This window comes from Neolamprologus multifasciatus, chromosome 20 (assembly GCF_963576455.1).
Source record: "Neolamprologus multifasciatus chromosome 20, fNeoMul1.2, whole genome shotgun sequence".
In the NCBI taxonomy this organism is placed as follows: Eukaryota; Metazoa; Chordata; class Actinopteri; order Cichliformes; family Cichlidae; genus Neolamprologus; species Neolamprologus multifasciatus.
The window spans coordinates 19,353,082-19,377,985 of NC_140458.1; the positions used below are offsets into that span (position 1 = coordinate 19,353,082).

The window sequence follows — 24,904 nt, forward strand, 5'->3', positions numbered from 1 at the left end:
TTTTGTTTCTGTTGGTGTGTGTCTCTTTGTAGTCATCTTGGACATGTCCTTATAGATTTTTCTCATGAGCACAGTCTCATTTAGTTACAATTTCAATGTAATTTCATTTATATAGCATCAAATCACAACAACAGTTGCCTCGAGGCTCTTTGTATTACTGAGTTTTTTAAGCTTACCACACTGTGAATTTTTATTTTTTGTTTTGTTTTGTTTTGTTTTTCTTTTCTTTTTTTTAAATTTCAGTTAAATAATGTTGTAGTATGTGTGTCAGATGCTAACCAAAAGATAGTAAAGAAAGGGCGACTAAACCAAAGATCACAGAGGTGATAAAAGAGAGAGCTTTATCTGCTTCATCTTTTTACATCCTCTACTGGTTTGAATATATCAACAACAATACTGCACGTATTAATAATAAAGATGAAAATATTTAAACCTATCATAAAGGTGAAACGCATCTTCAACAAAATTATCTTAATTATTGTCATTTATTGTCTCCACTGGGTCACTTACCTTTCTTCTCTTTCCCATCTTCCTCCACATCTCCAGCTCCCAGGAGAGTGAAGATGATGCCTGTCTGTGAGTTGACACCAACAGCTGTCACCAGCATCCTCCCCGAGCCCTCCATCACATGGGTACCTTTAATAGTTTAGATGAGTGCTACATGTAAAGTGTTGGTCTCAATAGTTACAGTAAAAAAAGACAATCTGGAGGAAAAAAATTAGTTAAGGCTAAACCCTAACCCTCAGGAGCAGGGTCACAAAAATACTGACTTGTCTTTCATTGACTTGAATTGATGGCAAAAAACTCACAAGACTTGACTTGGTGACCCATAGTATTTATAAATTGAATATGTTTGTATAGTTTTGCAATCTGTTACTTTACCAGACAGTTATGAATAATAAATAACATCACGAGGATGTGCTTTATCTTCATAGCTGCATGCACACTTGTAGTTGCAACTGCTGGCGCAAGAGCAGCATGAAAAAAACTCAGACTGCACAAGCCAACTAAAAATTAGCCACTGGATGTTTCATTCTGTTTAAAAGCTACAGCTTGTTTCTGCCTTATGTTTGGTATCAGGCCGACAGGTACTTTACCAGAGCTTTTTCATTGGTTGCTGGAAAAAAAGTAGTGACACAGACAAACAACAAGAGCAGTCAGAGAACGCAACTCCCCCCAAAGGGCAATTGCTATACTAAAACTTTGATGATGTTTTTATTACAACATGTTGATGAGGGCCTGCTTTTATAACATGCTGATGTCTGACCTTTGACCTATGAACTTGAAGCATTACATACTATAATTGTGTATTGTATTACCTTTACCCATATGATTGGAGCAGAAGTGGCTGAAATCTTTGGCTTCTATAAGCTGTAAAACTTAAGATTTAAGATATATTCATGCAGTGTGTAATTTTCCAAAAGTTTATGGTGTCATTGTGATGTCACAGGGTGTTGTACTGAAGAAAGAAAAAGTGTGTTGCATTGTTCTCTCCATAATATATCAAATGGTATATTGGTTTAATTTTTTGACCTTTATTCAATGTTTAGCCAACCTAGGTACCAATGTCCCCCAAGGCATTGTGAAGTTGCGAAGTTTGAAGATGAATTACAAATAATTGTGGGTAATATGAAGTTTTTACTGATTTTGACATTTGGTGTTGGTGTTGACTTGACCCAATTTTCACCAAAATTAAATCAGCTCGAGCTGATATTGGTAGCTACCGCCACACAAACTGTAATTAGAATGTTGATATCTTAATAACTGTGGACTCTAGACTGCTAACAAACAGACAAAAAAGTGAACAGAATAATCTCTCTGATCTCTCTTTCTGGTGGGAGAATTAAATATAATAAACAGTGAGCTAAGGGGCATTAAATGCCCAGTACATTTAAGTATGTACTTAAAAATGCCTGGGGGGAAAAACACTTGCCACTTTTTGAGCAAAAAAACAACAAACCTGAGAGCAGCATGGGGTCCTTATCCACAGATTTGCGTACATGGTCAGACTCTCCGGTAAGAGAGCTCTCATCTATCTTCAGATCATTTCCTTGGACCAAGATACCATCAGCTGGCAGTAGGTCACCTGAACATAGACATACACATATCAGTGTTTTACTCAGCTTGCTTGCATTATATATCCTCACTATTACTGCACAGCACCAATTAAATTCACTTGACTTTAACTGCTTTTTATGCCATTTCCCTCTCTCGCTGTCTCTTTTTTTCTCACTGCAGATAGTATCCCCATCAATGCATGCATGCAAATGGTGTGACATAAATTCTACAACAAACACAAGAAGGAACAATAAATGTATGGAATGGATGGTGTTCTTGATTATTTGTGTGTGTCTGCTCGTTTCAGTGGTCACTGTGGCTGGTAGCTTGACTAATGAAAAATGCCTTACCTAAAAAAAAAAAAAGCTTTTAAACTCTTTACTCTGTGGCAAGAAGTATAATCATTTAAAAAATAATTACTTTCTATCAATGAGAAGAGTGTCCAAAATTTGAGTGTACACGTGTGCATTCACTGTTGAGGTTTTGATTGCCATCTTCCCCTGGTTCTTTACCTGACATTTGTGATTCATAACTGAAATCAGTGTTATTCAATCATCCACAATCCAGGGTTGATTCTCTTTCCTTCTATGACCTTCACATTTTCTTTTAGACACTGCTGATTTGGAAAAAACAACATCCCTCTTAGTTCCCACTCATTTTACAGGCTGTCATTCTGGATGCTTGAAGCTTTGCCTCGATTCCTCACTTCCAGTCCCAGCATCAACAGAGAGTATCAATAGCTAATGGTATCTTTGGTCCCAGTCATAGAGACTTAGAGACTTAGAGACTTGTTTGGTGATTACCTGGCAAACACTGATCATTAGGGTAAAGTATTCCCCGCAAGTGGTTGCTGAAGGTTCCTTGCTGTCTCTATGATTTTAGCTGAACCACAGTCATGCAGGCCTACAGAATGATCAGTGGCTCCAAGCCATGAAAAGTGTGTTTCTGGGTGGTTGGTGGTTGTTTGCTGACACTAGGTAAATTGGTCACAAAACGGTATATGGTGATTCACCATGGTCTCCTGGTGACCAAATTACATGGAGGTTAATGGTGCAGCAGCTTCTTTGTGACCAATTTGACCTAGCAATATAAGCAACTTCCAGCAACCAGCTGGTCGGAAAGGCACATTTTTCCCTAGTGATCAGAATTTGCCAGGACTGTCTCTAGGCATGTGTGACTGAGGCCTTACCTAAAAAAAAACCTAAACATATCTGAGTGCAAATACTGGTTAGCTAACCTGTTGAATTATTGTCATTATTGAACAAGCTAGCACAAGCATATGTATGACGTCAAATAGTATTGATTTTAGCCATAAGGAAATCATATAATGACCTAAAGTGAAAATGGTGCCTAGCATTGGTTAATATTAAGTTAACTTAACACCATCTTATACAATATCTATCATATCTCAGTTGTTGTACAAGATACATAACACACAGTACATAAAACAGAGCCTCGTGCATGTCTCATCACTGTTTTGGATGACAGTAGCAGACACATGAAGTCGACACAGGCAATAGTGTTGATGTGGTTCATTTATTGCTATGGGTGTCAATAATTGCAATGGTTTTCTGAGGTTACACAGAGCTCCCCTAACAGCATACATTACATCTGTGTTTTACTAAACTGAGGTAGGTTTTGTGAAATTTGTACGTCAGCTTTCATTCTTTATCAGATATGTTTGTGATTGACTCTTGTGATTAAGTTTTATTTTATCTGCAGTGTCCTTAGATCTAAATCTAAATTAATCAAAATACTTACAAAAATGAAACTGAACAAATCATTTAATTTGTTGGTATGTTGTTGGGTTTTTTGTATGGGAAGATCTTATAATGGATTCCTTACCATATTTGACCTGAGCCATGTCCCCCACCACCATGTCAGCCACAGGGATCTGGATGACGTTTCCTTTTCGCACAACAGTGAACTTCTGCTCTTGCTCAATTCGACTCTGTAGACCCCGGAACTGCTTCTCTTTGGACCAGTCGTTAAACGCTGTCACCAAGACAACACACACAACAGAAAGCAGGATGGCAGCGCCCTCAATCCAGCCAGCATCTGCCTCGCCTTCATCCTCTGCACCCGCCGACACATTCCCGCATGCTGAAGATGGAGCAATTGTTTAGAGTCAGATATTTTTTGAACATGCCTCAGAAAATCAATAGTTGTTTTCCCAAAAAATATCTAATTTCAAATGGGGAGGAAAATAACAGGGGAAAATATAATCAAATGGTCCACAAGAAAAACTGATATTAGGTAAATATTAAAACCTCATCATTGTTTCTGGTGAGTCACAGAGAGCAAAACAATATGGCTTAAGCTTAGAAGTGCAGAGGCTACTTTTGACTGCTATTTTCAGCATCATCTAATGACTACACATGGTCATTGCTCTTTTTAATTTGCATGTGTGGCTGGTTTAACACAGAGCCACAGTGTCCCATATCTGCATCCTCTGATGAGACCACTTCCTCTCTATCATGACTCTTCATTGTCACTGAATGGCTCACCAAATCAAACAGACCCAATTTGGTGAGCCATTTCACTTTCTGTCTCTTCAGCTTTTGTCCATTGTGTGCTTGTATTTTTCTTCCTTATATAAAAAGATTCTTATTTTTTTCATTCCTCTCTGATTTCACCAAACAACAGGAAAATCAACAGCAACAAAGTATAATATTTTGCTAAACAGAACATCTAGAGGCAACATTTGAGAACTACTAACGTTGAGTACATCTAAATGAGATAATAAAACAGCATGCGAATTTGTCACAAGAATAACTTAAATCATCCTGGTCTGATCCTGAGTAAAATGGGTCTACTGGAATGGGTCTCTGTATACATAGACAATTTGATGTTTAAAAGTCTCAATGCTGATGCCATTTTGGGCATCAGCATCTTGGTCTTAGTTGGCATTAGTTGGCTAAAAAAGTAAATATGATAATAAATGAGCAGTTAACTTTGGGTAAAAAGAAAATCAGGACTAAAAAAAATGTACTCGCTCTTGCACCAGGCTCTAAATTATGTTTATTTCTTCTCTAAAGTCTGGTATTATAGGTAGCATAGGACTCTATAGGGACTGACTCGCTTTTAGATCCACCATTCAAAGAATTTTTCTAGCTTATACAGCAATTTTCAATAAGCTGTAGCTGACATCACTGAACAGCTGGCTGACTTTAGTGCTTTTATAAACACTTAATCTAATGCTTTCTTACTTATGTGAGGCCAAAAAATAAATTAGTTAGTGGGGATTGTTACTATATTTAGCATTTTGCTTTTTTGTAATATTTGAAAGTCTAGATTAAGTTTAACAGAAATAAAACACGTTCAAGTTACTGCTGCATTATAATATTTGCTAACGCTAATAAAATTTGAAAACAGATAAAACTAAAAATAAATAACTTTGCATTTTTCTCAGTCCTAGCAGTCCTAGTCCTAGTCCTAGCAATTCTTCTTAGCTTTGCTTTAATATACTTTATATATTGGTTTCATAATTTGATTTGAACAAGTCTTCTCAACTCAAGTTCCACTTCCTTTTTTCCAACAGCATTTAGTTTTTCACTAGCAGATTGGATTTGCATGAATTTAGCTCTTCTTTATTAACTTTTGACTTCTCTTTTTCAATTGCCATCAACATGTAAATGCAAGCTGGACCACAGTGCTGAGCAAAATGGCTTGCTTCAACCCTCTCCCTTTGCATTCTTTTCCAATGTTTGTGTGTTTTCTTCATATAACCTTAACTTCTCCTCTGTCTTGTTCCTCCTCTCTTATCCTACTGTATGTATACTGACAATGTCTTACTTTTACTTCTCTCTATCTCATTTTCATTTTTCATGTCCACCCTTTTCACCATTGCTGACAGACCTTTTGTCACACCCTCCCAAACCAGCAACCACACCCTTTGTCCACATCCTCACATTCAGTTTCTTTTCCTGGAGGCTGGTAGAAGGAGAGGCCAAGGGAGATGATGGCAGCGGCCTCCAAAATGATAAGTGTGACATCCTGTAAGGCCTCCCACACAAGTTCCAGGAACGTCTTGGCCTTTTTGGGGGGAATGAAGTTTTGGCCGAAGGTTTGGCCCCGACGTTCCAGGTCTGCCGGCTCCCCACTGAGACCTGATAAAGGCAGTGGGAGGATGAGGCACGTGAGGCAAGACTGAGACAGAAAATGCAATTTCGTAAAATAAATGCTTTAAGATTTACATAGCCAAGTGAAAAAACAAAACACATTTGCATGCACAGATGTGCAAGTTTCATTCCTAAGTGAAGATATATGTGGAGATAAACCAACAGTGTACATAGGGACAGTAAGACACTTGGAATGCGACATACATGCACAAAGCATCACCCACACTAAATTTCACAAAAGCCCTTTGCCCAGTAAAATAATCTCAAAGTCTTTAAAAAATGTAGCTAAACATGGCTCTATATTTCGTTTGAGGATTTTGTGGACAAGAGACTAGGCATTGAGTCTTGTTGTACTCTCTCTGGGAATTTTAATGGGTGGTAGGGGGTGTCACCTGAGTCCACCTGAAATCAGGAGGACTGTTGTTGTCAAAAGTCTATCTACACTCATCATGTGCATGGATATCATGGTTAATTTGGGTGTTTAATGACTTCTTTGAACTGTTCCTTTTCCAGGGTGGAATGATTGTACACCACATGTCATTATGACTTTAAATAAGTTTGAATTTATTTGGGATTTTCTCCAATATAGACAGAGTCAAAAGCATACATACAGACTTAAATATATACATACACGTAAATCTTTTAAGACGTGCTGCTCAGTGTTCTACAATTTCTTTTAACTACACAAGGCAATGGCCTATTAACATGATCATGTTTGACTGTAACTGTAACTATCATCCAGCACAAAAAGGATATGTTTGAAATAACTAATCAATATTCAGGGAGAAGGGAGAAGTCAGTGAACTCAGTAAAGATTTACACAGATTAGGAAGGTCTTTGACAACATCTGAAAGAAGAAACAGATGAGATCTGGCACTATATTAATTGACTTGAATTGAATTGAACAGAACTGAATTGAGATACATTTACTTACAATGTAAAGAATAACCCAAGAACTATCAAGGCTCAAGCTTGCTATGAACTAGTAAACTAGTAACTACTGAAACATCTCTGACTGTCAGCAGTAAAGTGAATTTTGCACCGCTATGGACTGAGAGGGTGCCAACCAAGAAAAATTGGCACCTTCAAGCTCAACTGAAATTTGCAGTTGCCTTCTGGAGAAAAACAATTGAGCTACTTGGCCACAAGGATGAAATGCATGTTTAGAGGAGTAAAGGTGAGGCTTTCAGACCTAAGCACAATACCCGGTAGTGGTAGCCTCATGCTCTGAGGTTGTTAATAAATTAGATGGAATAATGGAGAACTACCTCCAAATTTTTCAACATTGCTTCAGATTAACAGTTAAATGGTTGAAATATGGACACAATCGGGTGGACAGACACAACAATGATCACAAACACACTGGTTTTTGAATGGATAACATTAAGCTAAGAATAATTAAGAACAATAAGCTAAGAATTGGCCTTCCTGAAACTACAACCTCAAACCCATAGAACGTTTGTGGATTATGCTGAAAAGCCAGATTCAGGAAATACAGCAAATTTAAATAAACCTGAAGAGATTGATCAACTATCCAAGAATTGTGCCAGCAGCTTGTTGATGGCTACCAAAAGTGTTAAGGTTCAACTTGCTTAGAGATATTTAAACAAATATTAATAGGAGCTCTATGTATTTTTGATCCTGTGTGAATTAGAGAAAATCCTAAATAAATTTACATTTAAAATTGTGCAGCCAGTTCTTTAAAAAGTAATTAAAGCTGTATGCTGTACAGCCATTCCACCCTGTAATCAAAGGCTCAAATTTACCATGACATTTATGCCCATGATGAGTGTACGCAAACTACTGACTACAACCATCCATCTATGAAGGTAATACATCTCCATACTCACCCTCCTCTCCCCTCCCTAAATGATTCCGTTTCCATAGTGACTAGGACATCAGGACCAGGGCTTCCTGTCTCTAAGAGGTTTCTGCCCAGCAACAGGTGATGTCATTTCTCCTGCATGGTAGGTTTGAAGCAGAATCATTTTTTTCTTTTGTGATTGGCCGCGGGGGATAGGAAATGGCAATTTGTATGCTACTGTGGTTGGCTGAGCTCAATGACTTGTGTGCGTGCATGCATGTGTGTGTTTTGAGACATCCTGCTCCAGCGCGCTTGCAGGAGAGGAGTCATATGTAGCTCCCAGCATTGCTGAAGAGTTGTGTGGCAACAGGAGAGAGACAGAGAGAGAGAGAGAGAGAGAGACAGAAAACAGGTGACCTTATGCTGAGTAATTGTATCCTCCTTTTATTAGTCCCACCTCTTCATTCTCTTCCATAGCCTCTCTACTCCTCCTCCTCTCTCTTTCTCCCTCACTCAATCTCCCCTTGATGTGTCCTTGACAATGCGGCAAGCTGTTCTAGCTTTTCCTCCTCAACCACATCACACACACACAGAGTTTATCTTATGCCCTCTTTCTCATCATTTCTTCTCCCATTCCATGTCTTCAGTCTTGGTATAATGGTCACACACTGCAGTGTTCTAGTATCCATACACTGTGCGTAAGTGAGAGAGAGAGAGTGCTTCCATGCTGATCGGTGGATCATGTTACAGATGATGTTCAGCATTAACTGCATCATAATGTATACTTGTGTGGTGTGTTTTCCCTGGTGTGTCTGTTCAACACTGTATATACCCATAGTCTCCAATCTGATCTGTCAATACACATTCCAGCTCTATGTTCGCCGTGATTGTAATCATAGAGGGCATAAGAAGCAGCTTTTGTTGGTGTGTCAGATCTGGAGCAGAAAATATTTCACGGAAATTATCAGCCACAAGTTTTTAAGCAGATCATTACAAGGTCTGCTTAAGAAAGATAGGAGCATCTTTCTTCATGTGTGTTTGCACTTTGGCTGCTTTGAGATGACACCATATGTGATTTGTGAAAGCGAGCACAGTGCAAGAGAAGATGGTCAAAGTGTGTGGAGATCACCATCTGTGTGTGTGTGTGTGTGTGTGTGTGTGTGTGTGTGTGTGTGTGTGTGTGTGTGTGTGTGTTGTGTGTGTGTTTGTGTGTTGTTTGCCAACTGTGCTTTGTAGGGACATCTGCAGATACATGACACCGTGTCAGAGAGGGAGAGAGTGACCGTGTGTGTATTTATGTGTGTGTTTTTGCATTAGGTTTGTTGGGACTTGCTGCACTGACTCCTGCCCAGCTCACAGTATCAAATTAGCAACACTCAACACAGACTTACTGTAGCTCAACACCCACCACCCCTCTCGTGTTTTTTCAATCTCTCTTCCCTGTCTCTCATTCTTACACACACACATCTCACAGATTTTACTTACACTTGAGTACACACACACACACACTCTCTCTCTAACTTCTTTCTCTATTCACCTCTCTCTGTTCATCACCATCTCACTCTTCTTTCACTCTCTCTTGCTGACTTCCCAAGCCAACTTCTCTCTGCCGTTGTGTTGCTAGGTTACAAACTAGTTGAAGGAGTGGGCGTAGTGTGGTACCACACCCCTGGTAGAATACACAAGTGTGCGCATCTACACATTCAAAAATATTAAAGACACAAATATCCAAAATCTAGTTTGGCAAATTCATTATAACTTGATCTTTGGGAATCATGTGTGTCAGAAAAAGAGACTGCATGAAAAATTTACAGCACTGCAGAAGAAATTAGTTGCTTAATCAGTTAGTTGTATGAAAAGATCAGCTGACTTGTTTAGTGTTTCTCACACACACACTTTGCATGTTCTTTTTTTATCCGAGACAAGATGTAATCAACATAGTTTGGAATAATACACAAACTTTTATTTTGAATAAACTGGTTACCAGCTAACATAAGGTCTGTGTTGTAGCCAATTTGAACGTCCACCATTTGAAATGGAGCTGGCGATGGCAATTGTTCTGCTATATTGGATTTGGATTTCTGCTGCAAGTTGGAAGGTCAGTCTAACCAGAACCTGAACCAGCTGGAGAGCCAGCGATGCTGTGTTGTAGCTCACTGAGTCTGCAGAACGAAAAGAGGAATACTGTTGCCAGTGGCAGTGCAAGACTATAAAGATGAAATGGGAAGAACTCATAAGACAAACACCTGATTATTGTTATAATAATATTGTTATTATTATTTTTGTTATTATCGTGCAATCGTGGCTCAAGAGTTGGGAGTTCGCCTTGTAATCGGAAGGTTGCCGGTTCGAACCCCGGCTTGGACAGTCTTGGCTGTTGTGTCCTTGGGCAAGACGCTTCACCCGTTGCCTACTAGTGGTGGTCAGAGGGCCCGGTGGCGCCAGTGTCCGGCAGCCCCGCCTCTGTCAGTGCGCCCCAGGGTGGCTGTGGCTACAATGTAACTTGCCATCACCAGTGTGTGTGTGAATGGGTAGATGACTGTATGTGTAAAGCACTTTGGGGTCCTTAGGGACTAGTAAAGCGCTATACAAATAAAGGCCATTTACCATTATTATCATGTTACAATATATTGGTAGCATTATGAATTAATTTAAGAAAGCGTGGGTGCGCCTTTCACTCATGCACAGGAACACACATGCAAATGCAATACAATTTAATTCTGGGGGAAACACTTATTTATTAAGTTAAAGTTTGTCTCCTGGCATTGTCGATCTCTTTTTGTCTGCTAGAGTCTTTCTGAATAAGCAGCTGAATCAGTCTAAACACCTGAGAGGGGCAGGGAGGGCTAGCTGGTTAGCAGAACTATCAATATAACTGTGACAAAATTAATTCCTAGTTAATGTTTTTTCCTAAGTTAATCACAGATCAGCTGTTCACTATAGTGTATAAAAAGATAAAAGCTCAAAATACACTTGAGCCAGACATCATTCTACCTGGGCAACCTTACCAAAGTGTGATAAACGCTGACATTACATATTTAAAGGTTTCATACTCTGCCATGAATTATACGTGTGTAAAAGTAAACCTCCGTGTCCCTGAATAGGGGCAAATCTTTGAATATGCAATTTGGTTCAGTTCCATCTCCACCAACACCTACACCATTCACTCAAGCCTAGCTCCCCGCCTCCTCACAGACTGCAAGCTGTAATAATTCATCCATAATGTTCTACTCAGAAACCAGAGGAGGAGCAAACTGAACAGGTATCAGAACGGCCATGAATTGTATGTGAACTACAATGTTATAAATGTAACAACAGTTACCAAGCATTACAAAGCATTACCAATTGATGCATTAATGTACTCACATTACATTTTTCTGTGACACAATAATGATGCCAGTATGTCACATGGTCACATAATGTAGAATTATCAGCTTCATATATTAGAAGAAAAACAGAAGAAAATCAACTATTTTTATCTGTATTTACATAACATACTTGAGTGGAGTGGAGATATGCACATTCCTTCAAATTTGTTACCTAAAAAGACAATAATGAGATTGTTATACGTGCTGTTATTGGGATACATATGTGGAACAATAGGATGTCAACTGGCTATTACAAGACAGTGTATCTCAGGCCATGTTGCAGAATAAGGCTATATAAGTAGCAGCGGAACAAATTACCTTCTACAGTGACCAAACAGAAAAATAATGTCATTTTTACTACTTAGCATTACATCTATTTATTTTTTTTATGATGTCCAAATTTAAAGCCTTGTTTTCCTGTTACTATGATGTTGATCAATGTGAGCAATTTGTCTAATGCTCAGCTTGTGTACAACTGTAAAGAAGACAAAGCAAAAGAGGAGTAATGTTGTTGGTGTAGCTAGGTCGAACTGAGACGGCATAAACAGGCAGTAAACCACAAAACACTTGGTTGCCATTGTCTATTTATATCTTTTTCTGGACCTCGCTAGTTAACAACATTAAACATGACTGATACCCTTGTCTATCACAAAATGGCAGGAGTTTGTGCCTCTGTAACGGCCTAATCTCACACGGTGCCCACCATGCCTCCAATAGCAGTTAGTCTGAGACTGGAGGCATGGTGGCTAATGTTAGTGGTTTAACTAACATTAAATATAACAAAAAGGTGAGATATCTGACAACAATGATGAACTTCACCTCCATCAACCGCCAAGTTCTCCCAAGATATTAACATGATTTGAGATATTATTTCCACATACTGAATAAAACATTCAGGTCATTTTGCAATTTTTAGTCATTATACATGCCAGAAAGGAGGAGCAGACCAAGGATCTGATCATTGACTAATGGCTTGCAATTGGGAAGTTGTTAACCAATGAGCAAGCAGCTTCATAGTCAGAGCCGCCATATTTGGTTTCAAAACACAAAGCTGTTGTTGCCAAAAAACACTCATCTTAACGCTTAAGAACGAGTGCTCACAAACCTATAGATGGCATTATGGTGGCTATATCCATCTTTTATACCATCAATGTTTAAATTTAGAATATTACAATAATATTGATATTATTATATATTGCTGATAATAATGTTGCAATATAATGTTGTAAATATGATAAACCATCAGCAACTCTGGCAAGTTACCGCCAAAAGGCAAGTCAATTTGTTACATCACGTCTCCTTTCTCAAGCTGTCAAACTCAATTCTGTTGTCATCACTCTGGTCCATTAATTTGCTTGCCCACCTTCTGCAAGCCAGTTAGCTTTCTCTGTTCTCTGTGCCTTAATTCTGTGCTCCTCTGTCATTCTACCTTTCAGACTCTCATTCATGCCACCTGCCTCCCCATCTACACCTCATCATCTCTCCAGTCACTAGTATCTAGGCCCCAGGAGGTCCTGTCCTGCTTCCTACCACTGTTGGACTCCACTCTGCTGCGTAGCTTTATCACATTCTAATTATGAAATAGTTTATTACCCAAACTCATTGTTCCTTTAAAAAAATAGTTTTCAGTTGTTTCAAAACATCCTATTTATTCATTGTTTAAGTCTACAAATAATCAAACATTGGCGATAACTAATCTCCAATATACACCAATCCAACTTTTTCCAGTTCTGTACTGATGATATTGGCACTTTGGCTTCAGGTATCTGCTGATACTAAATACTGAAATCATACCACAAATAAATTAATAAGCCTAATTTATCACTGTTCTCATTAGTCGCTTTTTTTATGATAAGCAACAGACTCATTTAACATCTCTTTGTAAATTAGCAGTTTAAAACCTAATATAGAATGCAGAAAAAAATCACTAAAAATCTAAATAAATTTGTCCCAATTTCAGCCTCTACTTATCTCAGTTTGAGAGTTTTTAGTGTGCAGCTCTTCACATCTAAGAAAAGTAAAACAAAGACAATGCTAACTGAGTTGACAAAAGAGAGAAAGGAAAACACTGTTGGTGCTTTTCATTTGTGTCAATGCACTTTGCAGTTCATTCAAAACTACTTTAAACATGCAAAAACAAGCTGTAAGCCTAGCAGGTGTGAAAGACCTGCAAACTTGAAAAATGGGCAGTTAAAAAAAGCAAACGAATTCAAAGACAAAAAAAACATAACAAAACATTTATCAAATTTGAAAGGCTCAAAAGAAATGACAAGCACATCCGTGGCCAGGTGAGGCCAGAACCCTGAGACTCAATGACACATTAAGCAGATAAAAGAAGTGTTGTACTTGCATTAGCTGTTTAATTAAACTCTCAATAAGAAGTCCAAAGAGATCTAAAAAGAGGCCTTTATTATGCTGACAAACCAAAATAAACCTGTCAATCTATTGGGTTCTCAAAAATAACAGTAAACAGGCTAAACAGTTAATACTTTTGTTAAGCCTCTTGAACTAAAACGGAAAATTTGTAAATAACAACAACAACAACAACAACAACAACAACAATATAAGAAAGATATAAGTTAAAGTACTTCTTATCTTGATGGCCTGAATGTATTACTTTAGTGAGTGAGGGTTTATAACCGTCCTGCAATCAACCCTAACTTCATGAATGTTGTGATGTTCAGTATTTACACAAACCACCAACATGAGTAATACAGAGAGGTATATTAAGGCTAACTTCACTGATGTGAATAAGACAGGAAAAACACTAAGCAAACACAGGTATAGCTGAACAGCTTCAACACCTGCGAGACAACATTTGGGCATCATAATAACTTTGAAATGGATTTATTAAAGGTTTATTTTATTAGCATGTCCTGGTAACTGGCAGCCTATGAAAATGATTATTTTTCCTTTTGCCTCCTTGACTGTTAACAGTTGAGAGACAAACATAACAGACTTGCACCTAAACCACCAGACACCCTTGCAGGTATACTGTCAGAGATTGTAGTTCATCCATTTATTGTTTTACTCTATCAGCTTCCCATTCACCCATCCAATATAATCCCATCATCCATTCACCAATCAGACCATCCGCCCATATTCTCTTTACACGCACCTCAACCAGAAGCTGCCTTCCAAGGTCAGGATTACAACTACAGGAAAATGGAGGCACCAGCACTTAATTCAGAATTCATCTAACATGTGTTGCACTCATTTGTGTATTGATATTGCGCACAACAATAAACATCATTAGCAGTTTTAGTGTATGTTTGTAGCTTGTTAAAATAAAAGGTGGCTTTGTTCTAAAATGACTGGTGACCACACCTAATCTGTTTCTGTTGGCCAAATGATGCCAAATGATGATGAGACAGAATCCCCACCAGTGATGGGAATAATGGCGTTACAAGTAACGGCGTTACTTTTTTCAGTAACGAGTAATCTAACTAATTACTATTTCTATCGTTACAACAGCGTTACCGTTACTAACAAGAAAATGCGGTGCGGTCGCGTTACTATTTTTCAACAAACAGACGGTTGAAGCTGTCTTCAGCTTACCGCACCTTATATCAGTTGCATGGAAGTAGCTGTCTATGTAAGTAATCTGGGCGCTACAGCTTTAAGCAGCTGCGCGCGGTCCCGCGGACGGCAATCACTTTCTGCCCGACGATCACTTTTTTGCACAACACCTGGAGCTCAGGGGGGCAAAACAATCGCCTGAGTGCTGCTGTTTGACTGAGGAAGAATAAAGTAGTCGTGGTAAGCCAATCACATGACCCGTTCAAGATGACAAAGCAACAAGGTCATATATACCAGTTTTTAAATTGTGTTGATAGGCCACGTAAAACCAGAGTCATGATAAACAATATATACGAGTGTTTTTTTCCTGAATAATTTCGTCACGTTTACTGTTTAAGGACATCACTAGCAAGCACTCTCTGCATATGCCCAAAAAACCCCAAAAACAGCCCTTTCGTGTTGGTGGAAAAATACACCATGTCAACCAATAAAAAAATAATATGGCAACATGACATTTGGTTGTTTAGGAAGAGGGGGGAAGATTTAGGAGTGACCACGAGAGAGAGAAAGAAAGACAGCAGAAAAAGAGAGAGAGAGTTTTGAGATGTGAGAGATTTGTGATGTTTAGAGTGTGTTTGGAGTGTGTAGTTAATGTGTTGTCTTGTGTAGTTAGCGTGTAGTGTTGTGGATAGTTTTGTGTTGTGTGTCAGAACAATGAGGCGACTACTGTCTCCAGATAAAAAAAAACAGGATGAGTGACACACCTGCTGCTATCAGACCTGCAGGTATCAGGCTTGTGATATTCTCCTTTACAGTGGACAGAAATTATTTTTTTGGGAGTGGCACAAATAATTTATGTAGCATCCTATTGAATGCAGAACACCTGATTGTTATGTAAATAGTTTGAAATGGTCATTAAAAAAATGGGGTAAAAGGTAAATGGCTGCAAATAACTTTGTTGTGCATGTGATTTTAAAATTGACAATTTAGATTTACATTTAAAGTTATGAAATATGATTCATTAAACATGTTTGTGGTTGTTACAGTAAAATAATTTAACTTTTTTCTACTCGGATTTTATGTTTTTTGTCTGATTTTAGATCAATTGTGTTAATACAGTATGTCAAAATGAAAACATAACTGTAAATTCAGACACGCGAGGTTGTGCTGAAACGGATGATACCAAACAAGGCAAAGTAAATCATTTTTAAAGGTGAAATGTAGAGGTAAAATCAAAAGTGGTTAAAATGGCCAATTATACCCTGGACCCCAGAGGGTTAAACTTTTTTTTTATAATGCAATAGTTATTTTTAAAGTAATTAATTACTTTTATAATCTTGTAACTCAGTTACTAACTCAGTGACTTTTTTGAAGAAGTAACTAGTAACTATAATTAATTACTTTTTCAAAGTAACTTGCCCAACACTGATCCCCACTGATGTGCTGGTGCCTGTGTTTGACTCCAATCAAGAGTACAATCTCATTCATCCTCCATCTTCTGCTCTATAAATTCATCCAACCAGCAACCAGCTACCCATCCACTGTACCATTCCTCCACCAGCCCATTCATCCATCTAGGCACGTCTTCTTTTGTTATCAATTCTTCCCACTGAACCATTTCTACACCCATGTCTGCTCACCATCAGTGGTATTGGACTGTAGTCGCCGGCAGAGACCCTCTGTGTCTCCATAGCTGTCCTGTATCTTCTGTAGGGCCTCAGCCCCTCGGAGCTCCATCAGCTCCCTGAGCTCCTTCACTGTGACCCCAAAGTCTCCCCCTGCATGGCTGCCATCTGCCCTTCCTCCTCCTCCACCCCCACCTCGTGTCCCTTTGGGGTAAAACTCCACAGCGCTGTTTGCCATTTCACCCATTGTGGCTGTTGTTGACATGTCAGTAAAAGGTTTTGTGTGTGTGTGATTTTCTTTATATATGTAATAGGTAATAGGTAATATGTATTTTTTTCACTTTAATGTCTTGGCAATAGTCTCTCACTGCTCCTTTAAATCTCCATAACTGAAGAAGGCTGAAGAGGAGGATGAGGGGGTGAAGGACAGCGAGCAGGGCCACTTCAGAAGCGTGACATCTGAATGAATCCAGTTTTCTCTTCTGTCGTCTCCTCTACGACTCAACTCTTTCCTTGTTTCTGTCCCCCTCCCTCCAGAGTCACGGCCAGTCCATGGACAGATGCAGGTACGGTCAGGTGGACCAGCTGTTGGGCAACTGATGGGGATGAAGGGATGATGAATGGATGGAGAGAGGGGCGATCAAGGCAAATAAGAGACAGGATGTGGAGCCAGTTCAGAGGTAGCTACACCAGGACCTAAGAGAGAGAGAGAGAGAGAGAGAGAGAGAGAGAGAGAGAGAGAGAGAGAGAGAGAGAGAGAAATTAGCAGCCTGTTCTACCAGTCTCAGTCATTAAGATTACATCAAATCATTTCTCGGGGCAAGTCGGCAGAGTCAGATGCAAAACTGGTGCTTTCTATGCAATAGTTAAAAATGAAAGCATTAATCTTAACATAAATAAATGTACAAAGAGGAAAAAGTCATAATAAAACCCTGAAACACACAAACCAAAGATCATCACCCATATAGTCATTAACTTTTTGGCAACTTAGGAGTAGCAAGCAAGGTCAAAACACAACATTATATTTATTATATTAAACAGTGTCTTACTTTGACAGCCAGCTCACAGTGAACAGCATTAGCAGTAAGTTCATTTTCAGAATTTTTAGTTTTGTCCCCAGACATTGAGAAGAGTAACTAAAGTCTCTTAAGCTGCTAAATGCACAACAGTTTTTTGTTACAATTTTTCTTTTTCAATGATGAGAGCAATGAGAGTAAATCCAAGAAGCAGTAGAGATAAAGCAGAAACAAGACAAGAAACTAAAAAATTTATTGTATTCTATAAAAATCTTAAGTTACCCTTTCTTTCTTTATATTTTGCTTCCAAGGAACTTTCACGTCATTTTTCAAAGTGGTCTATTCTTTCCCTTTTCGTTGTTGTTAAACACTTATGAATCAATCAAGCATAAAAACACAGCTAACTCAAGGATTCAAGCAGTGCTGTCTTTACAAGTCACAGACAACTTAGCAGAGACAATTGCAAATTGTATCTTTAGGCACTTTGTTACTAGCAGCCTGTGAACATAATTTGTTCTCATTTCTTTAGTTAAATCAACAAAAAAAGACAAAGATAACACACTCTGACAGCAAAAAAAAGTATTTTTGCACCAACAAGGTGATTCACGAATAACTATTAGTTCTAAACTTTGTATAGCGTGTAGTGAGTCCTTTAAGATGGTAGGAAACGGTACAAACTCTGTTTTTGACGTATATACTATATTTCTATATTAAACAGAAATTAAAAACAAATATCAGCAGAAGGCAAAGAGCTCAGCCCTCAAAGCAGATCACTGAAAGCAAAGACCCTACCATAATACAGAGAAATAATACAAGCAAGCACTTGGTGACAGTGGGACGGAAAAGCTCCCTTTTTACAGGAAGAAACCTCAGGGAGGGTCAGCCATCTGCCACAACTGGTTGGGAGTGAGGGGAGGAAGACAAAAGACACCCTGTGGTAGAGAGCCAGAGAATAATAGTAATTAATGATTAAATGTAAAGTTGTGTATAAACATATATAGAGTGAAAAGCAGGATTAAAAAGAAACACTCAGAGCATCATGTGACAATCCCAGCAGCCCAAGCTTATTGCAGCGTGACTAAGGGAGGATTCAGGGTCACCTGATCCTACCATAATTATATGCTTTAGCAAAAAGGATAGTTTTAAGCCAAATCTTTAAAGCAGAGAGGGTGCCTATCTCCCAAATTTAACCTGGGAGCTGTTCCCACAAAAAGGTTTCAAGTGTCTGCGTTGCAAAAGCAACACAACATCTTACTCAACATTCTGAAAACTCTCCCATTCTGCAATAACATGCATGCACAAAGGTCAAGGAAGACAACAGAAATTGTCCGACATCACCTCAGACATCCATAAAAAGGAGTCTGTACAGATCATAGCATTTAGCTCGCAAAGATGAAACGGCCTTCCTGCCTTCTGCAATTGTTATTGTGAACAATTTTAATTTTACTCATATCCATCATGCAGGCACAATGAATGGAGTGAGATTTTAAATTTTGCTTTAAGGACATCTGTATCTAAGGATACGCTTAGGTCAGACACATTATGTATCTGCAATAAATAGAAATGTAGCACAACTTAAAACTTAAAGAATTCTATGTTGATATAATTTAGTGTTAATTTATAATTTCTAGGGATGCACCGATACCGATACTGGTATCGGGTATCGGGGCCGATACTGTAAAATGTGTGTGTACTCATACTCGTAAAAGTTAACTGATACCATGAGCCAATACCAACTTATTTCATTAATCAGAGGGTGGCTTGTCATTTCTGTTGTAGTTTTTTAGATTGATCACTAGGGGGACATCCCGCGCTAAACAGGCACAGGGTTAGGCAAGTGAGCCTGCCGGCTCCAGATAAAAAAGAGAAACTGGAGGCTGCTGTAGCTAGGCTAAACAAAATGTCAGCAGTGTGGACCGGAACAGCCAACTTTAACTCAGGTTTTGAAAAAGCGATGAAAAATGTCAAGAGAAAATCCACAGGCAGTTAAAATAACAGAGGCTCTGACTCATTTTATCGCTCTGGATGACCAGCCAATGCCGGTCATGGAAAGCATAGGATTGCACCGTCTTCTCAGCATACTCGAGCCGCGATATGAAATTGGACACTCTGCAATAATTTAAAAGTTTATTTTATTCTCAAACCTAATTTGTATTTATTTTATTCCAAACAGAAGTGTTTATTTATTATTCTGAAAGCTCGAGACAGTGCCCAATAGTTCAGTGATATTTTGTTAAATTACAATGTGGAGACTCCGCAATAATTTAACAGAAGTGCTTATTTTTCACTTGAAATTTTTTTTGTGGTCATTTTTATTAAGATTTTATTTTTTATCGGCAGAGAATAAAATAAAACCTGTCTTCCAATTCATTGCATTTGTGTGTGTGTGTGTGTGGTAGAAGTATCGGTTTTTGTACTCCGTATCGGCAAGTACTCAGATCCAAGTATCGGTATCGTATCAGTTTGAAAAAAATTGGTATCGTTGCATCCCTAATAATTTCTATTTCTAATCTAAGAGATACACTGAATTAATTGGGTAAATAAGAAGGAGGATTTTATGTTGATGCAAAGATTTGTACAATAGTAAGAAAGCAGAACAAAATGGATGTAAAAGCAGTGTTATGTTTACATAAAAATACAATACACAAGTATTTTGTCACTAAAATCAATAAGAATACTTGTCTGTGAAGGTTCTCAGTCATCCAGGTCATCGTAGTCAAAGGAGCTTGCAAAGAAAAGCATCTGGACTTCTTTAAGTTACTTGAATACTTGAATAGAAAAATACTGATCTCAAAATTCTGGATTATCATGACTATAATTATGTAGCCCTAAAAAAATACAATAACATACAAATAAATGCAATGCAATACAACTAGGATATTCCATGAACTTAAAACTTTAACTTTGCAAGAATTGTTGAAAACTGAAAGGTTTAAGTTCAAAAATATTTTCTGAGATTATAAAGTTACATTGGTATTTTGTGCATCTGCAACGGATTATTCAAACAAATTATAGTCTAGTTGACACAATATGTAAATACCTACGACTAAAGTCTATAATGGACATTAAAGAAACACTGACATAAACTGGGTCTAGTCAAAAAAGAGCCAAAAAACCCTAAAACAACAAAACACTAATTTAAACTGATTTAAAGAAACAGGAACTGAAACACAACAAGCAGATACACATAGCTGGTTACATTCTCTTTACTGAATCCATGGATATCGGTCATAATACATGATTAAAAGACTCCAGGGTTGTTGTCTCTGCAAGCTCCATGAGTCTTTGTCTTTTTCCCATTTGTAGCTTTTGCTTATATCAACTAAGAATTACAAACTTGAACATACTCATACTGGATCATTAAAACGCAATATTTGCCTTGCTGACCTTTTTGTCAATAAACACCACGAGAAGACCTAAACCTACACTCTACTGTACAGCTGGGTGATACACAGATAAAAATAATTATCATGCGAAAACCTTCCTATGTAAGTATACCAAACATAATCAAAGTCAACAGAGATCATTCCAGCCACACTTTGAGAGACAACACAAAAGGCCAATGACAATGAGAATAGTGCTGCCCATAACAAATAATATGATTGGAATAGTTAACGTCATGTCAACTTAAGTTGGCACACACAACGCAGAACGTAGGAGGAGGAGCCAGGAGCATCACGGGAGCTAATGTTTGGGCTGATACACACCAGTAAATTAGGAATGCCGACAAGATAAAAGACAAGATGACATCTGAAAATATTAACAAAAACTTGAGTGACAGCGTTACCGAACATGACACCCCAACGGACACGGCTTCGAGGCTCAAAAGTAAGGACAGTGTTGAAAAGAAGGATTCGAGGAATTTGGGAGTATGGAGGTATTTTGGATATTTAAAGTATGGCAAAGAAGCACAGCAACATGCAGACAAATGCAGGTAACACCACAACATTATCTCAGTAGCCACAGTCAGACATGTCAGACTTAAGCAGCTAAATAAAGAGACTGACCCTGACTACAAACGTGGCCGTAAACATTTCTCGCTTTTCTAGCTACATCCGAGCAACTGTGTTTGCCACATCAGACTGATGTTGGCATGACTTGCACACCAAATCATACATAAGCCTCACTGCTCACTTCATTGAGACTGTACAACACTTCCCTTGGACCATAAGCGATCACAATTGAGTGAATGTGTCCATTTTATTTCTGTTCTCGTTAGTACAAATTCAAGAAATGTTTTCAAATGTGAACGAAGGATCATCAGTTCTAAACAGTTTATTTCTATACATAATTATCTACTTTATTTCTTTGGAACTGATCAAAATATTTCAGTTTCTTTGTGTTTTTCTGTACAGTGGTCCCTCGCTTCACCTTTCGTGGCCTCGCAGTTTTGCGGATTTTCTTTTATATTTTTTGGAGCAATTTTACATGCTATTTTTTGACAGCGCATTGTGTTTTGCGTCCTGATTGCCTGTAGACTAGGGCTGGGCAATATGGCCTAAAATTCATATCGTGATATAATTTGAAGCATGTGCGGTAACGATATATATCACAATATATTATTTTCTTCTGTATAACGTATTTTCCACACTATAAGGCACACTTAAAATCCTTTAATTTTCTCAAAAATCGAGAGTGTGTCTTATGTATGAATTCTGGTTGTGCTTACTGACCTCGAACCGATTTTGGTGTGCATAAATCTGTTAAAAATGTTTTAGTACAACTTTGGTAAGCTGCACTGCTTGATGGATTGTCAGAGCATTACGGCTGCCGTAGTGAGGAGCTTCGCGGAGTAATCTGGGTCCAAAACTCCGTCCTGTTCAGGTCCCAAAGTCAAACGAACACTAAGAGTTAAAAACGGTCTAAATTATTTCATCTTTAATAAAATCATCAGCGTTGCTGCTTTATCAGGTGTAACAATTAAGTTTAACATCCATGCATCCATGAAAACAGAATTTATTAAATTTAACGGAGTTAGAAGTTAACAGGAAGTTAGCTCGCTAGTTTACACCTAAACATTTCATATCATGTTCTGACTGAAAGATTTTTGAAACTAATTAAAACGTACAGCTCTGCTACCACTTCCAACATAAATGAAGACAGAAAACTAAACAGCAGTGGCGTTTGCAGGGTTACTGAAGTTGGACTACCTGGTATATAATATTGTGCTACGTGATTGCTAGCGACACAGCTATGTTAGCATAACATTAGCACAGTGAAGCTGGAGGATGAATGCCAACTTTTTTTCCACTCCATAAAAGTTAACGTGAGGGACTCTGGTGGTTGGGGACAAATGCAATCGCATAGCAGGATGCTATACACGGCCAAAGATCATTCATCCACAACACGAGGTTAGTTATTAATATACTGCAACAACATGGGAATAGAGCAGCTGTGAGAGAATTCAACATTAATGAATCAATGTTACGGAAGTGGAGGAAGCGCAGTTTTTGGCTTTCCCCAAGTGCTTCATCTCTTTGCTATGACTGTCGCCCGCCATAATTTGCAGATGATAATGGTTTTAGCCGCTGCGATGCTTTCGACCAAAACAGGTGCAGCTGGATGACATCATCAACATGCGCTATCGCGATAGAGCGATATAGTCAAAATCTCTATCGTTGGCCAAATTTATATTATTTTCTATCGTATATCGTTTATATCGCCCACCCCTACGGTAGACCATTGTCAATCAATCTCGTGCCGCGTCTCCTCTACAGTACAGAATGCGTTCACCTTGTCAAATTTACATTAATCTTCGATCGCTAGCAGTGTGACTCTGAAGTGCTGTACTGTATGTCTGTAAGTTTTCTCCCCAACAAACACAACAATGTCGTGTTTTGCACCGTCAAAGGCAACCGCGGGTGCCTTGGTTTCATTCTATAATACTGGAGTTATTTTTCTACGAAGGTTTGAACTTTGAGTGTTTAAACAAGTGAGAAAAGTGTGAAAATGCTCGTGCCTGTCTGAGAAAAGTGTATAATGTGTGTAATGAGGAGTTTTACAGCCTATAATTGTAAAAAATAAAGTTGGCTACTTCGCGGATTTCACCTATTGCGAGTTATTTTTAGAACCTAACTCCCGTGATAAACGAGGGACCACTGTAACACTTAAAGATTTTGCTTTAGTTTGCTATTTATACCCTTGTTATAGATTTAAAATACAGTTGTTGCAGTACATTTATAATGTTCAGCTTCTGACAGAAATAATATTTAAACCATAATTGACCTTATATTTTCACATCTCACTTAAAATTAAAAAGGAAGAGAAAAAGTCATCCTTGTATTTTATATCATGACATATCAATATGAAAATAGTTAGATTGTTTTCCATATCTCCCAGCCCTACTCTGGTGCTTTGTTGCTCAGTACTTCTCTGTCCTGTCCATGTTACTGAGCCACAAGCTGTGGGACAGAGAGCTTTTTATCAAAGATGTAAAATATTGGTCCCAAATTCAGAGCTCTTTCCTCCCTTTCCTTAAAGTGGGTCTGAGAGGGTCTGCTCATTTCAAACTTAATATGCTTAATCTCTACTGTTTACTGCGTGTGTACCCTTTCATGCTTCACAGTTCAGAGTAATCTTACACTAATCATTTATGAAGCTCCTCAGCTGATGCTCATCTAAAATAATCTGTTTTCAGTCCCCTACCGCTCCCTTTCAGATAACTTTCTTCTGATTGGCTGCCCCTCACAAAGTTTTATAAAGTCATGTGAATAAGGCTTATATGCGTACCACCAGACCTACTCTCACTGACATCACACAGAGTCAAACAGAAAACAAAAGACTGTGTCAAAGTACGTGAGTGAAGCAGTCTGAATCCTGAGCTTTTCACTCAGACCGATTACTTACATACGATAACCACATTAATTGAAAGACTGGCTATGTTTTACAGTATCATGCACCTTTGGAACAATATATAGGGAACAGAAATACGGGTAAAGCAGAATAGACTCATTTAAAAACAGAGCACTGCAGTTTGTTATTGCTTAAAGAGGACTAAACTGATGTTTTACAGAGAACTATTTACAACTGTGGGTCAAAATGCGAATGTGTGCAAACGTGGGAGAGCATGTCACCCAATGTAACACTGTGCCTAAATAGCAATAGTGTTTTTTTTTCTACAGCCATCCATTCTCTAACTTCTTTACTTTACAAAGGAGGACTTCACACAAAGTATGTGTGAGACGTTATTCTTTAATTCTACCACTCAATAAAATAGTTTTGTATTTACAGCGCTGCACTGTTTTAGCCCTACTATCCCCGGGAATCTTGTCCTGCATCATACATGGGGTCACCATATGGTTATAGGGCAGCCACATGTCCTACTGTAGAGCCCCTTGATGTAGTTGGGAGGTCTGTGATTATTAATGTTGTGGGAACACACTGAATTTGCAAG

The 24,904-nt window shown here is 38.3% G+C and overlaps 1 protein-coding gene across 6 annotated transcripts in view; it reads right to left on the bottom strand.

Moving 5' to 3' along the window:
• The window catches only part of atp2b3b (ATPase plasma membrane Ca2+ transporting 3b), a 100,044-nt gene that overhangs the window by 71,448 nt on the left and 3,692 nt on the right, over positions 1-24,904 (bottom strand). For all 6 annotated transcript variants that reach the window (XM_085144650.1, XM_085144653.1, XM_085144651.1 and 3 more), the window contains exons 2-6: positions 16,511-17,191; positions 5,970-6,167; positions 3,904-4,161; positions 1,961-2,086; positions 511-636 (exon numbers count right to left, since the gene is read on the bottom strand). In XM_085144650.1, the coding sequence (XP_085000776.1) occupies positions 511-636; positions 1,961-2,086; positions 3,904-4,161; positions 5,970-6,167; positions 16,511-16,760 (958 nt within the window). In that variant the 5' untranslated portion in view covers positions 16,761-17,191. The remainder of the gene's footprint in view (positions 1-510; positions 637-1,960; positions 2,087-3,903; positions 4,162-5,969; positions 6,168-16,510; positions 17,192-24,904) is intronic.